This window comes from Cydia splendana, chromosome 15 (genome assembly GCF_910591565.1).
Source record: "Cydia splendana chromosome 15, ilCydSple1.2, whole genome shotgun sequence".
Taxonomy (NCBI): domain Eukaryota; kingdom Metazoa; phylum Arthropoda; class Insecta; order Lepidoptera; family Tortricidae; genus Cydia; species Cydia splendana.
This window is the reverse complement of record NC_085974.1, coordinates 13760315-13783744: the sequence shown is the minus strand read 5'-3', so window position 1 is coordinate 13783744 and position 23430 is coordinate 13760315. Positions and strand designations below refer to the sequence as shown.

Sequence of the window (23430 nt, the reverse complement as noted above, 5' to 3'; positions counted from 1 at the left end):
TTTAATGCCATTACTCCCTGCGCGCCAGAATGAACATGCACCTTTTACGGGCAAGTGTGATGAAATATGTATTTATGTAATATTGTATGGAATGTTCAAGACTTATTTTGTGCAAAATTTTATTACTATTTGCATATAGTGATATTATGTTTAGTCTTTGTTAGCATGAATTTATATCTCAAATATGACAATGGTGTAATTTGGTTCCTTTATCCCTTAGTTATCATTATCATCACTCGAAATGGTTTTCATTTAAGAATGTTACAATTTCGTATATATTTAGCATTGATCTGCATAATAATAGGCAATAATATTGATAATATTTTAAACTAGTAAAATTTCCTGCTCACTGCCACTAAATTAATTTATCATTTAATACTGGTCAAACATACCTAAGTGAAACCCATTTGCTGAACATAATGGTCTCACCTGTATTATAATTTGATTTGTATTTATCTTTATATTATTGTAAAGATTCTATGATAAAGGTCTCTTTATGTTGATATATCAATAAAAGATAATAAATGTATTTTGGGTTTTCTTTCTTTTCATGGTTTGCATTGAAGTGTGCAATGTGTAGAAGTGTGAGTGAATAAAAGGCTCTTATTACACATCTACAACTTTACAGATTGGTGTGTCAAGAGGCCATACAGTGTTAGATGTTGTTTGTCCTAGGGCAGTGTTAGATGCTTATAATCAGCAGCAGAAGTTGCTAAGCGGGCGAGGTGTTCAAAATTACCTTGACACGCTCTTATTCTCTTAACAATAAAGTCGCGTCAAGATAATTTTGAACACCTGGCTCGCTTAGCAACTTCTGCTGTTGACTGTACTTGTGCAAATAGGCTGTTTTCTATCACTGTTGAACCTCAATTCAAATCAGTAGACATCTCTATTTTAATACCCTCTAATTATCTATCAGCTCATAATAATCTCATGGTAACAGATAAACTAGAATAAAAATACTTGTAAATATTAAAACATTATATTTGAATGTAAACTACACTATTAAACTTCTTATATACTAAAAATAAATTAGTTATTGTCACATTGTGCATTACAACAATAGGCAATTGCTTTGACAGTTAAGGCTTAAAGGCATCTCTTAAATGTTGCGGGTCGTCCAGAAATCATGTGATTATATTTGGCCTATTTTTGATAATTATGGGTACCCTTAGACGCTAAGCATCACCAAGGCCATGGCGCCGATGCGAGCTTTTATTATTAATGTTTTAAAGTTGGTGCGATAAATGTTTTTATTGGGTAAATACGCATATAAAATAGAGCGGATTATATGATCTGATTAAATTTTTGAGTAATATTGTGTTTGGCTTTCCCCTTTTGGAAAAAAAAATTACACGTGATATCTTCTCTGGAATCCGCCCTCCCCCATCGTGATCATTCGTGATATTTTTCTTACCCCCCCTCCAAACGATCACATGATTTCTGGACAACCCCTTGACTTGAAGATGCCTGATATGAGTGATATGATTTGGCATGAAGTCTCTTCGAGCACACTTACAGTAATCACAATTGTAAGAAGCATACACACTCATGATGAGGTAGTTTGTTTTCATCTTTCAACCCTTAATTCAACAATATCCAAAATACTTAATGTTACCTTCAACCCATTTTTTTACATTTTCGTGATCGGAATCATTACTACTATTGAGCGCCGAAGCTTGAACTCCCAACCTTCCCTGTTTTGTGTCAAATTAAGTGTTAAAGTTATTACTTGTTCTAATAAACTTAAGTTACTGACAGTACTGACATTCATATTTATAAACATCACTGATCTCATGAATTTGGATTCAAACATGCCATGCCATGTTTCCTTTAATATTATTACAATGACGTGTTTATTATCTTACAACACATCCTACAGGAATATAATGCAACATTTAAGACAACTATAGTCAGATCTACAATTTCTTCAAGCTTATATTTAAACTGACTGAACAATAATCAAAATGTAAACATAAATAAATGCTAATGCTATTCACTTGATTCATAATGGAATAATGTTCATGTAGGCCAGGGGTCTCCAAACCCCGGCCCGCGACGCGTTCCAATCCGGCCCGTTGCACATTCATGTGAGAGTGGAACTGTTCCTAACAGCAGCAACCAGACACCCTCACCCGGCGCAATAACCGACGGTGGCCCCCGCGAAAGTTTCTGAGGCGCAATATGGCCCTCAGATAAAATAGTTTGGAGACCCCTGATGTAGGCCAACAACAAAATGCAGAAACATCATCATTGTCACGGCCCTGGGACTTGAGGGCTTGGTCACTTTTTCTTTTATATGTGACATATATCAGTTTATAATTTTCATACATAGTAGTGTGGCTAATGAAAAACACAAATCAATATATTCAATAAAACTATGTTGATTTGTTCCCCTGTTGTACAATATATATTAATATGCAGTTTTATTGAATTTCTCAACAAGTTGTTTATTCAACTTGAGTAAATTCCCAGAATATCTTCAACAAGGGTACTTTACAATCTTAGTAAAGGCGTCAATGCACATAAGTGTGCTAACTTCATAAGCTCAGTAAGTACAAGAGTAAGATATGTAAATTGGGAATTTTTCTTACCTCAGATTATCGAGGCAAGAGGAAAGGTAATCTATAAGCAAACAGACATGATATCATATAGAGCATACCAAAGTAGAAATTGAGCCTAGCTGTCTGACGTGGCACATATCTCATTGTGTCTGGGTGTCGGAACATCCTTTCTATTTTAAATGCTCTGGGCAATGTCAGCATGGGCAGTAAGAACCATAGAGAGCACCGCACCGAAGCCACTACAAACATTATATATGGAATAAATAGTAGAAATGCATAAAGTAAATAAGATGCCGTCTTTCCAATCAGTATGGCTAATGTGACAATTTCAGCTTTGTTGTCAGTTTCCAAATCTCTTGTGTTGTTGCTATGCAGAATAGCCTCAGTATTGAGAGCAAGAGGGATTGCATAGTAAATTATAGGCCAATCAACCCTCCCTGTCTGAGCCAGGAAAGCAAACACCACTGATACAGGCCCGAATATGACTAGAACCAAAATGTCACCTAATGCTATATACTTCAGACCAATGCCTCCTGTGTACAAGAAGGAGGATGATAAGCCACCAAAATAAACAAGTGCTAAATGCTCCATGCGAGCTGGAGACACCATTACCAGGGGAACAAAGCAGGCACAGCCAGCCAGGTACAGTATAGCACCAAGGGAGACAACCTCATCAATGCTTAGGAGGTGGTCGACGAGCGTTCGGTCATCTGACTTGCGATTGTCGATTCCTTTAACAAAGTCGAAGTATGTGTTGACGACATTGCCTGCGCCATGCACTGGGAGCACTGTGCAGAGGGTAAGCAGCAGCGCGGGCCAACTAAAGGGTTGCTCGCCGGGCAGACGCCATGCCAGAGCAGCCCCTAACAGTGTAGGCAGTAAGCTTGCACTCAGCGACCACGGCCGCAGCGCCACCACATAAGTGTGCACTTTCATTAGCGGATTACGCGCCGCCACCCGCGCCTCCACCGGTTGCTCCAAGAGATTCCCCTCCGCAGTCGGAATATCCATGTCCTCAACTTTCTTGTCGCTCTCCATTGTAATGTTCGAGTTATTCACTGTGGCATGAAACTTAACGCGACAAATATGTGACCTGGTTATACATCGTCAGTGCTGTGAGAAGACGGTGATCATCAAGTAGGACAGTAAGGTTTGTATTTCAATTTTCCGAGCTAATGCTAATAATGTAAATTAATACAAAACTTTACGTTACGGTATCCTTTTCAAAATAGTACACGACTAACCCATTTGACAAGACAGATGACAGTTGACCTGTCCGACGACAGTGACATTTTCCTGCTGGGAGCGTTCAAATATATCAACTAATGCATTCAGCGGTATCCAGACGGGATCGAGATCAAATCGGTCGATTTGATCAGAAATGAAATTGGCGTCAATCTCCAATTTTAGATTTATGGTGATATTAGAGCCCTCTAAATTGAAAAAATGCCCCAGAACGAAAATACTGACGTCACAAATTGGTATTCTTGCGTCCGCACCTCATTTTATCGGTCATTATCGGCGGTTGAATTCGGCGAGCCATATTGGCGTTGGCGTCCGCACGTCCTGATTCAATCGGGCAATTTAATCAGATTGGCGAAAAATTGACTAGTCTGGATACGCCTTTCTACATCTTTGTTTACACAAATTACATGAAACCTAGATATTTGCACGAGACGCATGTAAGTCAAGTTGCAATCTGTGGCTGGGAATGGCTATTCTAAGGCCCCGTACGCACGGCAGCTTTTTCGACGCGCGTTAAAAAAGCGTTTGAATGACACAAATGGATAACCATGTATGTATTCACACGACAGCGGTGGCGCTTTTTATCAAGCGTTGTTGGATTTTCGACTTTAAGCCTTAGACTTTAAATCGAATTTAGAGTGCGGACAGATTCAAGCGCTTTTTTAACGCGCGTTGAAAAAGCTGTCGTGCGAATGGGGGCTAACACAAAGAGTATTTGATAGTGGATAACAGCGCTTGCAATGGCAAAAACGCTTAGGGTATGCGCGCACGAGCAACTCTCGAGCAACAGAGTCAAGTGCGACAGAGACAAAACACAAAGTTGCGGAGACAAAGTTGCTCGTGGGCGCGCCTACTGTAACTTTCGAGGGCCCAAAGTTTTACACGTGGAACGTTTGATTTTTATTTGAGCTGAGAGCTGACACGGTCCCATTTTGCTTTTGATACATAGTCTGAGTCGGCTGAGTACTTAAACAGTTTAAACACACATGAAAAAGCAAGTCCATAGCAAACATAAAACAAACATGTATTAATTTAAATAAATCAATCTTCTTCCACAAGCCAAGAAGTAAATTGTCACGACTTGACCTCTATTATGCTATTACCGATATACAAATTCAGTAGTCACCTTGTAATCTATTTAAACAGACATTTATTATTGTCTACCTAAATATTATGGCATTGTATGTAAATGCAATAGAATAAAAGCCAATTTATAACTTTGGTACGTTTTAATGAGTAACATTTTACTAAAGATAAGAAGTATTAACATTATCTCGGGATAGGTTTTCAAAGTGCTTTTGACATCAAAGATATGGTTACACTTTTGCACCTTATCGCCTTGTATTAAGGCGTAGAATGTATCTTATGTACGTTTGATTTCGGCGTACGGCGAACAACTATACAAGTAAACAAATTTGATATAATATTGTTATCTATAAAATGTACGGTATGCCAATATCAGCCCAGCTGATTTACATCGATTTTCTACAGCGTGATTGCATTGCATTGCATCCTACAGGTTTACCATAGGTAGTCTTATACAACACGATTTAAATAGGTATTAGGTACCTATCAATAATTTAACATTTAACATTTAACAAATAATTCAACATTTGTCATAAAACACGCTGGGTGCATTTTGCCAGGGTTTTCATATCCTATTAAATGTAGGTACCTATAGGTACGGTAAGCAAACGTACCCCTGCATACAAATACTTACAGTATGCAGGGGTGCTAAGCTAACAGTTTTGCTAACTGTACATAAATATAATAAGAGAGAATAGAGAGATGAACTGCTAGCTTTACGTATCCATATAGAGACAGATTTTGGTGGTCATTTTCATTATAATTGAAAATAGCAGTTTGTTACATACAACACATGCACAAAGATAAAACGCTTACAAGCTAAACCAAGCCTTCTGTAGTAGGTAATAAGAAAGCTCATTTCCTTGAGTCTTTAAGACCCGGCTGGGACCTAAAACAGAAGGCTAATCTTGATCATGCGTCATAATTACTCGTAGGTACCATTAAAAAATGTAGACATTTATAAAACACTTCGTTAGCCTACACCTGTAAAGATAGGCACATAATGACTCAATCTCATAGAGATATAGTCGGACAAACAACTTTGTCAGTAGAAAAAGGCACGACATTCAAATTTCCTACGGGACGATAGATAGCCCTATCTATGCGCCTAATTTTTTTAAATTTGCTGCTTTTTTCTATTGACGGAAATGGCTTGACAGAGTATAGACATACACATTTAATAATAGCCTAACATGAGCCTAACCAATACAACATAGATCACATACAACTTCAATTGATATAAACAGGAATATATTACCTAAGTAATTATTGTCTACTTTCTAGCGGTATATACCCACAAACTACTAATAAATAACAACCGTGCTTGGTCTAATGATGTGCTTGGCCACGAAATACATTGTATTCCGATTGTAAAGAATTGTATTAATATTTATATCTGTGACCATGACGGTCGGTATGGGTACTATACTAGGTACTTTTTAATACAAAGTTTAATTACAGGTTACAGAGCTCTAATGTTTTGCGCTTAGCGCTTATATCACAATGGGGATTTACGGCAGATTTAAGTGACGACAGTGTAGGCATGTATTATGACTATAATAGTTTATTTCCCCACTACAGCCACAGCCGCACCTTTGGCCGCATCTCCCCCCGACGTAAACTCCAGCGGCAAGCTGTAGTAATGCTCCACGGCTCGCTGCAAAACTACGTTGCGCGACAATCCCGACCCGTTTCCAACTATTCTTTTAATATTCGCGTTGCGCAATATTTCTTTAGGCATCATGGAGTGCAAGTTCTGAATCAAACTGTCACACAGCGACCGAAATACCGAAGCCAGATGAATGTTGGATAGGTCAATGTCGGCCACCGAGACTTTGGCTGTCGGCGCATGTCTCTCGCCTAATAAATGAGGGATTATTTTCATTTCCGACGTTGGCGGCGGGGCGGCCGAACTGATCGTAATCAGCTTCTCCCAAACCTTCGACTGGGGAATAGGAAAACCGAATTCAAGCATCCATTGCTGCAACATTTTTACAAATGTTGCGAGAACGTTTCCTCCATTCAACGAGGCGGCTACGACCAAATAAGTGTTCCCGAAGTAAGGTAAATGCTCAACGGTGCTGCAACCGAGGTCGGTTATGCTATTGGCGATAATAGCAAGCTGAGCTGACGTTGAAATATTTAAGACAGCGTCCTGGTTATTTTCTAGAGTCGCCAACATCGAACATTGCAAGTCTCCTAGCGCCGCGCTTACTGGTGTGCCTTCGGGGATGCCGTTCCACGAAGAATTCAATTTACCGACGAATTCTCCGCTTTTCACGATTTTCGGAAGGAGGTTGACCGGAAAGCCGATCGACTGTAATATGTCAACATTCCATTCGTTCTTTTCAGTATTGAAGTAACCCCAGCTGGCAGCGTTTTGGTCGGACATAACGGGGACGTCCAAGTCGCAAAGCATTGACACTACAAAGTCCTCCACGGTGCCTGAGCAGTTGAAGTTCTTCAATTTCTCAGGTTTATGTTTAAGCATCCACAAGAGCGTGGCGCATCCGTATCCTGAATAACACTTCAGGTGGGAATCAGGCTTGGGCAGGGCGTCCAAAAACTCCGGCTTACATCTCGTGTCCTGCCACGTGTATAACGCCGACATGTTCTCCCTAACGGCTTCAAATCTAATCACGTTTCCATCCTTTTCAACTTTGTCCCAAGCTCTGAAATGAAACGAAAACTCATTTATTCTCAAGGCTCGCTTTTATTACGGTCATTTGAGATTAAGCCACGGTTTGCGTGGTGTAAGTTACCAAAAGGGAAAGGGATACGCGCGAAACGATGTACCCCGACCATACGTAAGTTACGTACTTCCGACAACCCGAACCGGATGTTTTCCTTGAGATAGCCAATTTTCCTTCAGTTTCCCTTTGCGTGTGTTTACATTTAAGACCACCCATATGTTTAGTTGTGTAATATACGACATGTAACTAATTATCATTCAGAAAATTAATCGTGTATCTGCGCCGTAGAATGCATATTAACGAGGTTTTAATTCTTAGTAGATTAGAGCTGTCTTAAAATAACTTTCATAGTAACTATAATCGATCTACTTACCTACTGTTTTCTTTAATTAAATAAGTAGGTAAGTAGAAGATAAATACAAACACAACATTGAATAACATTGAGAGTTCTAATAATAATCAGTCTTGTAGTAGAAAATTGCCTAATTAATAGCTGTGTCAGTAACTAATTGTTTTTTTTTTATTTACTTGCATCGCCTCTAGAATGCGAGAAGTGTTGAAAACTTTAAAGTGTGTAGGTATGTGGTCTGAAGATAGGATTTTACTTTTGTATTAATTTTCTGAGTTGGGTTAATTTTAGAATAGTTTAACGTACTTGTTTTCCGAGTTCTTCCACAGCACCACTCCATGCATCTGGCCACAAACACCGATTTTCTTAACATGCCGCAGAACATCCCTCGGCAGTCGAGACACACAGTAGTGCACAGCTGAAACTATTTTTGGTACATCCTGCTTGTTCCCCTCGATGCCTTGGTCACTGGGAATGTTAGCTGCAGTATCCTTGTTTTGTTTAGCAATTATTTCTTTCGTATCGGGATCGTATACACACACTTTAACTGAAGTGGTCCCTATGTCCATTCCGAGAATATACTCCTTGTCGGCCATGGTCACAGTTTTGAATAATAGTTTTGTTTTAATAGACCGCGAGGTAAAGATAAAAAAAAGCTGACAGACGACAAGTGAATTTGATTGCTTTTGCTAGATTGCGGCACGGCAGTCGGACCGGCTGGTCATGAGCGACGCGCGGCGGGAGATGGGCGTCGCGCGCCGCCGTCGCCGCACCGGAGAGCGCTACTTATTTCATTCTAGCTAGGCGGAGATAGCGGCCTCGCGTTTGTTACGTAAACACAACGTTTATCACGAGCAGCAGTTTGTTTATCTTACACTTCAGCGATTAACTGACTAACACCCTATAAATATTAATCATGTCGACTGATACAAAACAATTACTCGTAACAATAGTTTTGGATACTTACTTACCGATATAAATTGAAACAAAGGAAGATTTTGGCAGATTGTAATTATTTTTTACAAAAGTAATTGCCTGGTTAGTTAAGGTGGCTCAAGTAGGTACAGTGAGCAATAAAAGTTATGAAAGCATAAAATGTTTGCGTTTACTTACTGTGTTCTAATACTAATCAATAAATAACTACTATACTTATGTATATCTGTGACTGTAATGTCTACATCATTATATGTGACGTCCCACGGTCAAAGGTACCTTATGGCGGGTATGGAGTTATGCATACCCCAGTAATCTACAATAAATAAGCTATCGATAACACAAAAGATCAACCTTCTAGGTTGCGTAGTTACAGAGATATGATTTTTTGAAAATAATGTTGTGAAATGAGCAACTTTACGATAGAGAAGTTTTAAGTTTAGCCGCCTAAAAAACTATGTTCCTGAAGTAAGTTACATAGTTGACTACAAATAATAATACCTTATATATCTGAGATTAAAAAAATATTGCGACTTGTTCTGTAATGCAAATAGAAACTTTTGATATCGACTGATTTATGTGTATACTAACCAATCTCTTGAAAATAAAGTTTTATTTCATTTTCACGATTGATTGCAATGAGCTCTCAAGATTTAAATTTTATCTATTAGAAAACGACACTGACAGACAGTTTAAGCAACAAACAATACCGATTTAGAGGTGAAAATGTATTTTCTGACTTTTTCATATAAAATCACAAAATTGAATATTTTTACTTTTAATGTCACACACAATCAATTTTTCTGAGCACATATGAAAGAAATTCTGTCATTCAAATGAAATAAATCCTAAAACCCCAACTAAATACTATATTTAACCCCTTATGCCACTTTAAACTTACATAACAATAACAGTATTTGCTCCATACATTTACGAAAAGGTACCTTATGGAAATAAATCTAATAATACATCACTAGTAAATATCAATCATATTACAGTTTATCTTTTATGAATAGAAAATATTAATTTACATTAAACTGCCCCAAATTTAATTCGTTCTTCATCATAATAATCTTAAAAAAGACCAATAATTTGTATGTAATGAAAAGGTACCTTGTGATTAAGTTACATGATGAGGCATGATGATGATGGAACAGTTAGGATAAACTAATAATATTTTGGTAATGGTATAAATCGTCTATTTCTTATCAATAATATATTTCGGTTTCTATTGAAGATAAGCGGCATTGAGGTTCAATGACCTCAGATATTCCATAAGGTAATGCGTCGGGTATTGGCATTTTTCAGCAAACCAATGGCTGATTTACTGCATGCGACCAAACCAAATGAAGATTATTCTAGTTAAGAAAGACTTGACGAGAGTAACTTTGGTATAATAGCAGACTACTTGGATTTGTCATGTCGGTCTATGTACGGTCATAATATTTGCGAGGCGCCCCAACCAGAACTGAAATTATCAAATTAGTTTTGCAGAATGCTAATACAGGAAATTGGTAGAGAACTACCAAACTTCTTTTACCGTATTGACTAGTTTTTTTGGGAATTTTCAATCTTTTTTCCATAAGGTACCTTTTCTACTAAACTCTGAGACGACATTACTAGGCTTATAACTAACTTATAACAAAAATAAAAACAGGTAAACAAACGTTACGCATTAAGGTTTCAGATCACACAATAAAAAAAAATTGAGCATTTTTTCACCTCTTTACAAAACATTTCATATCTCCGAAACTAGAAACCCTCATAAGGTACCTTTTCCCGTGGAACGTCACATATTTTTATGAACGCTGACTGTGTATGAACTTACTACGTAATACGTAACGTACGTAATAAGTATGTAGGTACCTATATGTGGTATTATCTATGAAAAGGGACCTTATTGTCGATGGCGCTTACGACACTAACATCGATGAGCACTAATCGTAGTAGTTTAAAATTGGTGATTCTGGCCCATTTTAGTTATTTTGATTTCCAATTTAGCAATTAAGTTTCTTTGATTACTGGAACATTCAATGTTGCTGTCTATCCAATGCGGAGGTCAATTTATGTTATGTGACGCTGATGAACTGATCAGTCATCGGGTTTAAGGTCCCTTTGTAGTTTTTTATAAATAACTCGTATACGGTGACTTGTAGCAATAAATGTTCTGACACATAAGTAATCTACATCAAATTGTCTACATTAAGGCGAAGTGTGTAGTAAAATGCACTTTTTTGTCACCATATTTACAGACTTTTACAAGGATTTCATGCATTATTTTCTAGTATGTATAACTTCAGTCCTTGAACTACGTTATTGCTTGTCAGAAACACGACGGCTCATTATTTTCTCGATAGAATCTTAAGTTGAAAACATGCCTAACACTGTCTTTATTTCCTTATGTTAGAAGTACTAGGACGAAAATGTATATGAAACTTACTTCAGTCGATAGCTTTTAAGTAAATCTTCATTATTGCTTGTCCTTTTATCGGTACGTTAATTTTTTCATTCATCATTTGATGAATTCAACATTTTGCCTACTAAATTACACCCTACGCGGCAATACCTTGCGCCTATTCCTCACGCCAGTACGCCCGTGACCACTGTCAGCGTCGGACCTGTGCTAGTTTAGCGGACGTTTCATAAAATGGGTAATCACAGTATAAATATGCAAATATGTTATACACACAATGTTTTTCAACATACTTACGAAGAAAAGCAAAATAATTCTTAAATACGGTGACATTTCAGACATTCGTCCGTCATATTGTCATTTTATAACAAGTTGGGCAGCAAAGGCACACACCCATCTAACCAATCCGGAATTCAGTCACGATTGATAAATTGTGTAAACATATTTTAAAAGGCTATAAAATTAATCAAATTGAATAATTTAGACTGGTCACATTTTTGTAAAAATCGATTTCTACTGGCAAAACATATTACTTTTTGGCAACCGGGTTTTTTAACCTAATTAGACCCCGCTGAATCCGAATTTGCCGGTTGCTTGATCGAATTCTTGACTGGAAGTGAGATATGTGATATTAAAGGTCCCTTTTTTTAGTTTTTCGTAAATAACTCGTAAACGGTGGCCAATATAAAAAAAATGAACTAATAATCTACACAAAATTTTCAATAAAAAAGATTCAGTACATTTTTAGCAGGGATCAATATTTAAAAAGATAATAAAGAGGGAAAGTTAATTATAATAAATTCTAAGGTTCCTTGTTTTTATTTTTTCGTTAATAATTTGAAAAGTATGACTCATAGCAAAAACAAATCTTACACATAAATCATCATCATCATCATCATCTCAGCCATAAGACGTCCACTGCTGAACATAGGCCTCCCCCTTGGACCTTCATATGTGCCGGTTGGAAGCGACCCGCATCCAGCGTCTTCCGGCGACCTTAACAAGATCGTCTGTCCATCTTGTGGGTGGACGTCCTACGCTGCGCTTGCTAGTCCGTGGTCTCTACTCGAGCACATTTCGACCCCATCGGCCATCTTCTCTGCGTGCAATGTGGCCTGCCCATTGCCACTTCAGCTTGCTAATCCGGTGGGCTATGTCGGTGACTTTAGTTCGTCTACGGATCTCCTCATTTCTGATTCGATCACGTAGAGAAACTCCGAGCATAGCCCTCTCCATAGTTCGTTGAGCGACTTTGAGTTTTGAGATGAGGCCGATAGTGAAAGACCACGTTTCGGAGCCGTAAGTCATCACTGGTAACACACATTGATTAAAGACTTTCGTCTTGAGGCACTGAGGTATGTCGGACGAAAAGACATTACGTAGTTTCCCGAACGCTGCCCAACCGAGTTGGATTCGGCGGTTGACCTCTTTCTCGAAGTTGGACCTACCCTAATTGGACTACTTGTCCTAGGTAGATGTACGAGTCAACAACTTCGAGTACCGAGTTCCCAACAGAGACTGGGATGGGCACAACATTGGCATTTGACATAAGTTTCGTCTTGTCCATGTTCATTTTCAAGCCCACCCGTTGTGAAACTCGGTTGAGGTCATCGAGCATCATGCTGAGTTCCTCCATCGACTTTGCCATGACTACGATATCGTCGGCAAACCGAAGGTGAGTGATGTATTCGCCGTTGATGTTGATGCCAAGTCCTTCCCATTCCAGGAGCTTGAAGGCGTCTTCCATTACGGCAGTAAACAGTTTCGGAGAGATAACGTCTCCCTGCCTTACGCCTCTTTGCAATGGAATCGCCCTCGTGCTCTGCTCCTGTACTCGGACCGACATGGTGGCGTTATTATACAAACACTTCAACACTTCGATGTACCGATAGTCAATATGGCATCGCTGAAGAGAGTCAAGCACCGCCCATGTTTCCACCGAATCGAAGGCTTTCTCATAGTCCACAAACGCTAAGCATAATGGCAAGTTATACTCTTCGGTCTTCTGTATAACTTGCCGCAGCGTATGGATGTGGTCTATGGTACTATAGCCTTTTCGGAAACCGGCTTGTTCGGGAGGCTGGAAGTCATCAAGTCTGTGTTCGAGACGGTTCGTGATGACCCTTGAAAACAGCTTATAGACATGGCTCAGAAGCGTGATGGGTCTGTAGTTCTTCAATAGGTTGTTATCACCTTTTTTGAAGAACAGCACCACCTCGTCTCTATTTCATGTTTCAGGCGTTATGCCCTCGGACAAGGCGGAATTAAAGAGCTTCTGGAGGACTTTAAGTACCGGTGTTCCACCCGCTCTCAGAAGCTCTGAAGTGATTTCGTCTTTGCCCGGCGCCTTGTTGTTCTTAAGCTGCTTCAGGGCCATCCTAATCTCGTACAGACTGATGTCCGGGATATCTTCGGTATAATGTCGGGACAGCTTGGCTCTTGGATCTCCTACCAAGCTGTCAACGGGCTTTGCGATCGAAGTGTATAACTGTCCATAGAACCTCTCGATCTCACCTAAAACCTCCGCTTTGCTCGACGCTATGCTGCCATCTTCCCGTTTCAGCTTTGTCAGCTGGCTTTGCCCAATAGACCCTTGCTTTGCTTGCGTTGCTTTGTCCTTTGCGAACACTTTGGAGCCTTGGTTTCGCTCAATAGTCTCTTTAATACGGTTAGTATTAAAGAGACGCAGATCATGTCGCAAGGACTTAGATATACGTCTATTGAGCTGCCTATATGACTCCGCGTCATCGGGAGACTGCAACTGTAGCGAGCGTCGTTCAGCCATGAGGTTTAAGGTTTGCTCGGTCAATTTCTGAGGTCTATCTTTACGGCGGGGTCTAAAAAACTTAGACCCTACTGTGTGGACAGTTTCCACTAGCCCGTCGTTGATTTCGTCCACTGAAGCCAAGTTCTCTAGGCAAGCAAAGCGGTTAGAGAGCTCGAGTTGAAAGCTTTCGGGGTTTTGAACATGGGCTCGAGTAGGTCGGAGCGTAGACTTCATCAGGCTGGACCTTTCAATTTTAATATTGATATTCAGTGTGCCTCTTACGATTCGGTGATCACTACCGGTCTTTACCCTGTTGATCACACATAAATAATAAACATAAAATTTCCTACAAGAAACATGTAGAACACTTTTCGCTAGGATCAATATTTAAAAAGACAAAGCAGCCGGTAAGTTAATTACAATCAATTTTAAAGTCCCTTTTTAGTTTTTTGTAAATAACTCGTAAACGGTGTCCCATAGCAAAATAGGTTTTATGAATAAATAATCTACATAAAATTTCCTGCAAAAAACATCTGAACACTTTTCTCTAGGATCAATATTTAAAACGATATTAAAGGAAGAGAGTTCATTACAATCAATACACATGTCACTTTTTTTAGTTTTTAGGGTCCCGTACCTCAAAAGGAAAAAACGGAACCCTTATAGGATCACTCGTGCAGATTTCAGATTTCAGATCATTTATTCGTAAATATCACATACATATTTATAAGTCACACAATAGGTACACACAGTTCATGATTAATTAATTATTTACATTATGCATTAAGTATATTATCTTAAAATTATTTATTACATTCCTTTGTTTTTAGTAAACATACCTACAGGTTATGATTTACATATTAGGTATTTGATGTGTTAGGGTCAACGGGTTGGTCATTTGCAGAAACTCTGAGACAGTGTAACATGCTAGGCCTTCAGTTTTTTCGAGAATGCTGCGTTGCTTTTAGCCTCTTTTATGTTTAGAGGAACATGGTTATATATGCTCGCCCCGGCAACACTGAGCGCTGCACGGGCCTTCGCCAGCCGCCGGTTCGGAGCTATTAGCAGCGGTTGCCTACGTGACGTCCTATTTAGTGTTTGGTAGTTATGTAGGTTCTCGCGTATGTAGTCACAAGCTGTCAGTATATATATACTTGGCAAGGTTAAGATCTTATGATTTTTAAATATTTCTTTCGCCGGATGGTCGAGTGGTTTCCGATCAATGATGCGTAAGGCACGTTTCTGTAATTTAAAGAGTCTTTCCCAGGTGGCCGACGTGGCCCATAAGTCAATTCCTTGGATTAAGACAGAGTGAAAATATCCAAAGTACGCTTTACGCAGGTTATTGGCAGACAGGGTGGGCGCGAGTCTGGACAGGGCGTAGCATGCCGAGGACAGCTTGTCGAACATGTGGTCGACGTGCGCGGCCCACGTCAGCCCGGCGTCGATCATGTACCCTAAGTACCTTGTCGTGTCAACTTGGGGAACTGTGATATCGTTCACTTTTATATTTATTGGGTTGTGTGTCTTTTTTAATTGAAAATGAATTATATTAGTCTTATCGACATTTAGTAACATACCATTTGCCGTAAACCACTCGGCCATTTGATGCATTACATGGGCAAGTTTCAATTTTAAGTTGTCGAAATTATCGGCGTTGACTATGATGCAGGTGTCATCGGCGAACATCACGTACTCGGGGTAGGGACAAGCGGTTGTGATATCGTTTACTAAGATCAGAAACAAGTTATTGCCCATCACGGATCCTTGAGGAACAGCAGAACATCCTATCGGTTCCAGAATTGACTTCGTATTGAGCACGTATGTAGCTTGCCTTAATAGGAATAATGAGATTACAACCGGAGGGAAGCAGTCAATAATTTCAGTAGACATGTCATTATTGTCTTTGGATTTTTTGCGTTTAATTTTCTTACATGTTATTAAAATTTCATTCAACGTGAATGGTTCAAGCACGTAGGGTGCAGGCGGTGCATTTTGTAGGTATTGATCTAGATATGCGAGCGCGGTGCGAGCGCACGGGTTTGAGTTGTTTACATTCGCATCAATGTAATACCTGTTTAGCTGCGCGGCGGCAGCGGCCGCGCGCTGGCCGACGCTGTCGCCCGCAGCCTTACTAACAAATACATCAATTGCACCGCCCTTGCATTTCATATTTTTGCCCGTCTCTGCCGATATTACCCGCCATACACTTCTACACATGTTATCACCATTACTGTTCGATATCAGGTTGTTAATAAAATTACTACGTACTTGTCTCAACGTTGTCCAGTAGTCAGATTCTAAACTTTGCAGCGTCAGCCGATCGGTGCGTGACTCAGTGCTGTCAGGTTTGCGAGTGCAATGATAAAACCTGTTTAGTTTTGTTTATCTTTTTACGTAAAGTTTTTACAGCTTCGTTGACCCACACACTTCCAGTATTTTTTACTAAATGTTTTTTTATAGGAAAATAGATATCATAATAATGTTTGATGACATTCATTAAGAGTTCAGTTGTTTTGCTAGGGCAGTCACTTTTATTAAGAATTTGATCCCATTGATAAAAATTTAGACACTGAGTGAAGTCATTTTTTCGTTGAAATGTGAATGATCTTTTGGAAATGTGATTTAATTGAGTTAATCGATTATTTGAAATGTCAACAATTATACATACACAGAGATGGTCAGATAAATTCAAGTCATAACACGATACAGATTTAATGTCATTTCTATTTATATTGCTATATGCGTGATCGATACAGGTCTTTGATGTATTAGTTATCCTAGTAGGTACATTTACTGGTTGCTTAAACCCAAATTGATGTACTGTATTTAATAGGGATTTTACATTACTACATTTAGGTATTAAATCAATGTTGATATCACCAGTTATTATCACCTTATAATTTTGAATAAAATTAAGACTTAAAAGTTTATTTAGCATAGATAGGTATAAAGGTACATCACCGCTCGGGGGTCTGTATACACACACGATGACGAGGTCAAGTCCGATGCACTCCACAGCACAGATCTCGAACTGGGATTCAATTCCGAGGTCCGTGACTTCTTTTCGCTCGATGCATGGGATTCCGGTCCTGACATAGATACAGCTCCCTCCACCGTTCTTTGTTGATCGGCAGAATTGGGCCCTCAGGTTGTAGTTTAATATGTTAACAGAATCTATTTGATTAGCCTGTAGCCAGTGCTCAGTAAAACAAAGCACGTCAATTTGATCACTTATCTGTAGTTCAGATTCAATTTTATACGTTTTGTTTGCTAGTCGATTTATGTTTTGATGTAAAATCTTCATTTGTACGGTGTTATGCAATGGTCTTTTATCATTGTTTAGGTTTGCAGGTGAGGGCGTCCTACTAGTTGGCATCTGCATTGGGAGCTCTTGACTCCCTGGGTCGGAGAAAGGGCCGCCATCGGTTATGCAGGTGTTTAAGGGCCATGCAGATGCCGTTAGGAAGTTGTCATAAACATTTGTAGGTATGCCTATCTTGAATGACTTGTAAGTATTTCTTTTCGATGGTATAGCTTCCACGGTGTACTGGACATCATCACAAATACTTCTTAGGTGGCTAATAATGTTTTCAGGCGTTGAATCGTACTTGAAGTAGCACCCGTGTAAGTATCTAAGCACTTCTACTCCGGCGACCTCGGTGTTTTTTGCGGTCCCTATACGGGGGCAGGTTTATGACTGCGCCGACGTTGGTGACGGCTCTTTGGGGGCTCCCAACCAGGCTTTTCGGGCTGGGTCTCTTTGTTAGAGGGCTCGGTAGACGAACTTTCACTGTTTGTTTTCGGTACAGGGTTATGTGGGGTATTATTCACTTGTTTACTTAAATCATCCGTTTGTACAATGTCATTCACAATTTGGTCACTTTTTGGTTTGATAATTTCAGCATTTTTTGCGTTGTCATTTTGTATTGTCATGGCGGTCGGTATGCGCTGGGACTCCGGTTTTGGTAGCTGGTTCTTTTGTTTGAAATTTGACGGTTTGCTTACAAGCGCAGCCAGCTTCTCTTTCGTTCGGATGGCGGAAGCGCGCGTTTTACGCGGCGCAGGCGCCTGCGTGCGAGCAGGACGGCTAGTCGGTGTCGACACCGCGCTGCATGGTGTAGACGAGGCGCTGTTGTTTACGCTGTTATTGGACAGATCGGTTGACCTCACAGTATTTTTGATCGGTAAAACTGATTTCACTTCACGTATTTCAGCAAATAAGTCGTCTAATTTTGCACTTTACTCCGACACTTTGTTTTCGATCGGTTTGATTAGGTCTATTAGCAAGTTTTGCAATGTATTCGTATCACTTTTCTCCATTTTGCCCGTTAAAATTGCAAAATTTACGAGCATCCGTTAGTGACGTTTGGCCGACCGCGCACGACTGTCTGTCTGTCTGTCCGTCTGTCACAGCCCATTTTCTTCAAAAGTACTGGACCAATTAAGTTGACATTTGGTACACACATGTAAATTCGTGACCCAAAGACGGACATCTTACGTAAACAAATGAATTTTAAACATGGAGGCCACTTTTTAGCCAAGGGGGGTTAGTTAACATTAAGAACCTATTTTGCTATGGGCCACCGTTTACGAGTCATTTACGAAAAACTTAAAATAGGGACCTGGAAATTGATTATAATTAACTTACCCCCTTTAATACCTCATTAAATATTGATCGTAGCGAAAAAGTGTACAAAACCTTTTTTGTGGACAATTTTATGTTCAATATTTATGTATAATATTTTTTGCAACTGCCCCCGTTGCAACCGTTTACGAGTTATTTACGAAAAAAAGCGACCTGTGAACTGATTGTGATTAACTTTCTTCCTTTAATATCGTTTTAAATATTGATCCTAGAGAAAAGTGTTCAGATGTTTTTTGCAGAAAATTTTATGGAGATTATTTATTCATAAAAACCTATTGTGCTATGGGACACCGTTTACGAGTTATTTACAAAAAACTAAAAAGGAATTTTAAAATTGATTATAATTGACTTACCGGATGCTTTGTCTTTTTAAATATTGATCCTAGCAAAAAGTGTTATACATGTTTCTTGTCGGAAATTTTATGCTTATTATTTGTGTAAAATTTGTTTTTGCTATGAGTCATACTTTTCAAATTATTAACGAAAAAATAAAAACAAGGAACCTTAGAATTTATTATAATTAACTTTCCCTCTTTATTATCTTTTTAAATATTGATCCCTGCTAAAAATGTACTAAATCTTTTTTTATTGAAAATGTTGTGTCGATTATTAACGTTTAACTATTTTTTTTTATATTGGCCACCGTTTACGAGTTATTTACGAAAAACTAAAAAAAGAGACCTTCAAAAAGTGATTATAATTAACTTTCCCGCCTTAATATCTCTTTGAATATTGATCCTAGCGAAAAATTGTACGGAATCTTTCTTGTAGGCAATTTTATGTAGATTACTTATGTTTAAGAAAATTTTTGCTATGCGCCACCGTTTAAGAGTTATTTACGAAAAACTAAAAAAAAGGGACCTTTAATATCAACTATCTCACTTCCAGTCAAGAATTCGATCAATCAACCGGCAATTTCGGATTCAGCGGGGTCTAATTAGGTTAAAAAACCCGGTTGCCAAAAAATAATATGTTTTGCCAGTCGAAATCGATTTTTACAAAAACATGATCAGTCAAGTATACACTCATATTGTATACATATAATTAATAATTATTTAGGTACACTCACCGACCTCACCGTCTTACCTACCATTTTTAGGGTTCCCTACCCAAAGGGTAAAACGGAACCCTATTAGTAAGACTCCGCTGTCCGTCCGTTCGTCCGTCCGTCTGTCAGCAGGCTGTATCTCACGAACCGTGATAGCTAGACAGTTGAAATTTTCACAGATGATGTATTTCTGTTGCCGCTATAACAACAAATACTAAAAAGTACGGAACCCTCGGTGGGCTCAGTGGGCGAGTCCGACTCGCGCTTGTCCGGTTTTTAATTTCATTAAGTACTCATCAAAATTCGAATTTATTAATAAATCTTTTTCAATATTAATTGCCGAACTAAAAATCTCGGAACTGACGATTCAGAATACCGATGTCGTCAGAATAAGGACGTAGACGTGCTGCGCGGGAATGGTGCGGTGCGCCGCGCGGGGCGCCCGCCTGCCCGTTCTACCACTCGTCTGCTTCATCCCCTTGAAAACGTAAAACTCGAGTATAAGAGCGCCTTAAATATTCTATACACTTTTTCGCTAGGATCAATCTTCTTCTCCTTCAACCTAGCGTTTTAGCTAAGCGTCCGGTCTTCAGCATCCTCTGGTGTGAGTAGATTTTAAGTAGATTACTTATGTATCAGAACATTTTTTGGTACAGGCCACCGTTTACGAGTTATTTACAAAAAATATTAACAATTGATCATATTTAACTTTTTACCTTAAATATTTTTTTAAATACTGATCCTAGCGAAAAAGTGTATAGAATATTTAATGTAGACAATTTTACGCAGATTACTTATGTATCAGAACATTTTTGCTACAGGTCACCGTTTACGAGTTATTTATAAAAAACTACAAAGGGACCTTTAAACCCGATGACTGATAAGTTCATCAGCGTCACATAACATAAATTGACCTCCGCATTGGATAGACAGCAACATTGAATGTTCCAGTAATCAAAGAAACTTAATTGCTAAATTGGAAATCAAAATAACTAAAATGGGCCAGAATCCCCAATTTTAAACTACTACGTTTTGTGCTCATCGATGTTAGTGTCGTAAGCGCCATCGACAATAAGGTCCCTTTTCATAGATAATACCACATATTAGTAATACGTGGAAGCGCTGGTGGCCTAGCGGTAAGAGCGTGCGACTTGCAATCCGGAGGTCGCGGGTTCAAACCCCGGCTCGTACCAATGAGTTTTTCGGAACTTATGTACGAAATATCATTTGAATTTACCAGTCGCTTTTCGGTGAAGGAAAACATCGTGAGGAAACCGGACTAATCCCAATAAGGCCTAGTTTCCCCTTTGGGTTGGAAGGTCAGATGGCAGTCGCTTTCGTAAAAACTAGTGCCTACGTCAAATCATGGGATTAGTTGTCAAGCGGACCCCAGGCTCTCATGAGCCGTGGCGAAATGCCGGGATAACGCGAGGAAGAAAAAAAAAAAAAAAATTAGTAATACGTGTAATAACGTAAGTTATCTATTAGTGGTCTTATCTTATTGTTTTCGGGGGCCCTTGCGGATACACTTCGACCCATATTAGGGATCTTTTGGTGGTGCAACTACCCCCTACAAAAGATCCGTCAACTGCTCAAGAGCTTTTCCCACCATATCCATGTGCCGGATGATGGAGCTCATGGGTAGAAGTGTATCCACTTCGACCATATGTCCGGCATAAATGCGCCTGCCCCCGTACCAGATTCTGTCTTAGACCCGTCTGTGTACCATATGATGTCGTTTTCATCAGAAATTGGTGCTTCAAGACCTTCGGTCTATTCAGCCCTTGTTGGAATTTTCACGTTAAAATTCATACTGAACACAAACTTGGGTTGCATCTTATCGCAGCCCATATTCGTAATCCTTTTCATGAAATTGTCACATTCCATGTTTGTGTGTTTGGTCTTTGGCTTGCTATCGCTCCAGAGACCTGTTAAGGCTAACCTAAGATTTTCGCGCCTCAGACAGGGGCGTATTTTGAAATTTGGCGCCCCGGACCAATACGATTCGCCGCCCAAGTCGTCGCCGCCGTCAAGGAAGAAAAACAAAATGCAATCCGCCAGGCGGCAATGCCGCCCCTGGGCGCGTACTAGTTTATATTATATAAAAGACAGCAAGGGTACACTATTGACTTCTGATAAAGAGATAAACAAACGTTGGATGGAGTACTACCAACACTTACTTAATGTCACCCATCCAAGAACAACAGATACGGAAAAGCCCAAGCCTATTCTTGGCCCACTACCTGCCGTAACACCACAAGAACTGGAAAGAGCTATTAGTTTAATGAAACACAACAGAGCAAAAGGACCTGATGAGATTCCAGTTGAAGTCTGGAAACAGCTTAAGCAAACAGGAAACATTTGGTTGTACGAGCTGTTCAATAAACTGATACAGGGGGAGCGCATTCCAGACGCGTGGCGAAATAGCTTTCTGATGCCATTCTACAAAGGGAAGGGAGATATCCGTGACTGTAACAATTATAGGGCCATCAAATTGATGTCTCATACTTTCAAACTTTGGGAAAGAATAATCAATAATAGACTAGTAGAAATTATTAAGTTAACACCAAATCAGTGCGGTTTTGTTGCCGGGAAAAGTACTTCTGATGCTATTCAAGCTGTTAAAGTCCTGCTGGAAAAAGCAAGAGCGAACAACACCAATCTTCACATGGTCTTTATAGACCTAGAGAAGGCCTTTGATCATGTGCCGCGAGAACTTATATGGGATGCGTTAAGAGCCCAGCAGGTACCTGAGCAGTACATAACTTTTATACAGGACATGTACACCGGAGTTACAACTCAGGTTATCAGCCCAGCAGGAATTTGTGATAAGTTTGAACTTACAGTTGGAGTGCACCAGGGTTCAGCACTCAGTCCACTCTTGTTTAATGTCACCATGGACTACCTAACACGCCACTGCCAGAGACCAGTGCCATGGAATATACTGTACGCAGATGACGTCGCCCTTATATCAGACTCGTTGCAAGGCCTTCAGAAGGATCTAGACTGCTGGTCAAAGTCCCTTGAAAGCAATGGTCTAAAAATCAGTCGCAAGAAAACGGAGCAGATGTCGTGTATATTCGATGGTCACACGGATACAAACCAACAACTCTACATAGAAGGCACACCAATACCAACGGTTGAACATTTTAAATATTTAGGGTCTATCATCAGCAGTGACGGTAAGATCGACAAAGATGTAACTCACAGAACAACCACAGGATGGATGAAGTGGAGACAGCTCACAGGCGTGATGTGTGATAAAAGGATGCCCATCCAACTAAAAGGTAAACTGTACAAAACAGCGATAAGACCAGCTATACTTTACGGTACAGAGTGCTGGGCATCTACACAGCAACATCTGTCAAAACTCCACGTGACATGCAGAAATGCGCATGCTACGCTGGTCAGCGGGCGTAACACTTCTAGACAAAGTTCGAAACATACACATCCGAGGCAGTTACAAAGTCGCTCCCATCATTGACAAGGTCAAGGAACGTCGATTGCGATGGTATGGCCATATACTTCGCCGCCCTACAGACCACATGGTAAACGTAGCGTTAAGCCTACCCACCACGACGCGTCGCCGCGGAAGACCCCCCGCCACCTGGCTGACGACGGTCCAGAAAGATCTGAAGGAGACCGAGATGGACGCAGCAACAGCGTAGGATAGAGAAAAATGGA

At 39.7% G+C, this 23430-nt stretch overlaps 3 protein-coding genes across 3 annotated transcripts; all 3 read right to left on the bottom strand.

Moving 5' to 3' along the window:
* Positions 1–2694: 2694 nt before the first annotated feature.
* On the bottom strand, positions 2695–3830 carry LOC134797708 (ubiA prenyltransferase domain-containing protein 1 homolog). Its single transcript, XM_063770058.1, has 2 exons — positions 3177–3830; positions 2695–2803 (listed from the first exon to the last, which is right to left on the bottom strand). The coding sequence occupies exons 1-2, from the start codon at positions 3600–3602 to the stop codon at positions 2759–2761; spliced, it is 471 nt and encodes a 156-aa protein (XP_063626128.1). The 5' UTR covers positions 3603–3830; the 3' UTR covers positions 2695–2758.
* Positions 3831–6441: 2611 nt separating this feature from the next.
* Positions 6442–8848, bottom strand: LOC134797707 (sedoheptulokinase-like). The gene is made up of 2 exons (XM_063770056.1): positions 8244–8848; positions 6442–7567 (listed from the first exon to the last, which is right to left on the bottom strand). The coding sequence occupies exons 1-2, from the start codon at positions 8531–8533 to the stop codon at positions 6460–6462; spliced, it is 1398 nt and encodes a 465-aa protein (XP_063626126.1). The 5' UTR covers positions 8534–8848; the 3' UTR covers positions 6442–6459.
* A 6129-nt stretch (positions 8849–14977) lies between these two features.
* LOC134797365 (uncharacterized) lies at positions 14978–16222 on the bottom strand. Its single transcript, XM_063769587.1, has one exon. It carries the CDS (start codon positions 16220–16222, stop codon positions 14978–14980), a length of 1245 nt encoding a protein of 414 aa, XP_063625657.1.
* Positions 16223–23430: the final 7208 nt, after the last annotated feature.

Bases quoted from the DNA above. Each gene is read 5' to 3' on its own strand.
- LOC134797708 (XM_063770058.1), bottom strand. From the start codon at position 3,602: ATGGAGAGCGACAAGAAAGTTGAGGACATGGATATTCCGACTGCGGAG. The intron at 2,804-3,176 runs GTAATGGTGTCT...TAATGTTTGTAG, and splicing joins GTGCCTGCTTTGTTCCCCTG to TGGCTTCGGTGCGGTGCTCT.
- LOC134797707 (XM_063770056.1), bottom strand. From the start codon at position 8,533: ATGGCCGACAAGGAGTATATTCTCGGAATGGACATAGGGACCACTTCA. The intron at 7,568-8,243 runs GTACGTTAAACT...GTTTCATTTCAG, and splicing joins TGGAAGAACTCGGAAAACAA to AGCTTGGGACAAAGTTGAAA.
- LOC134797365 (XM_063769587.1), bottom strand. From the start codon at position 16,222: ATGAAATGCAAGGGCGGTGCAATTGATGTATTTGTTAGTAAGGCTGCG.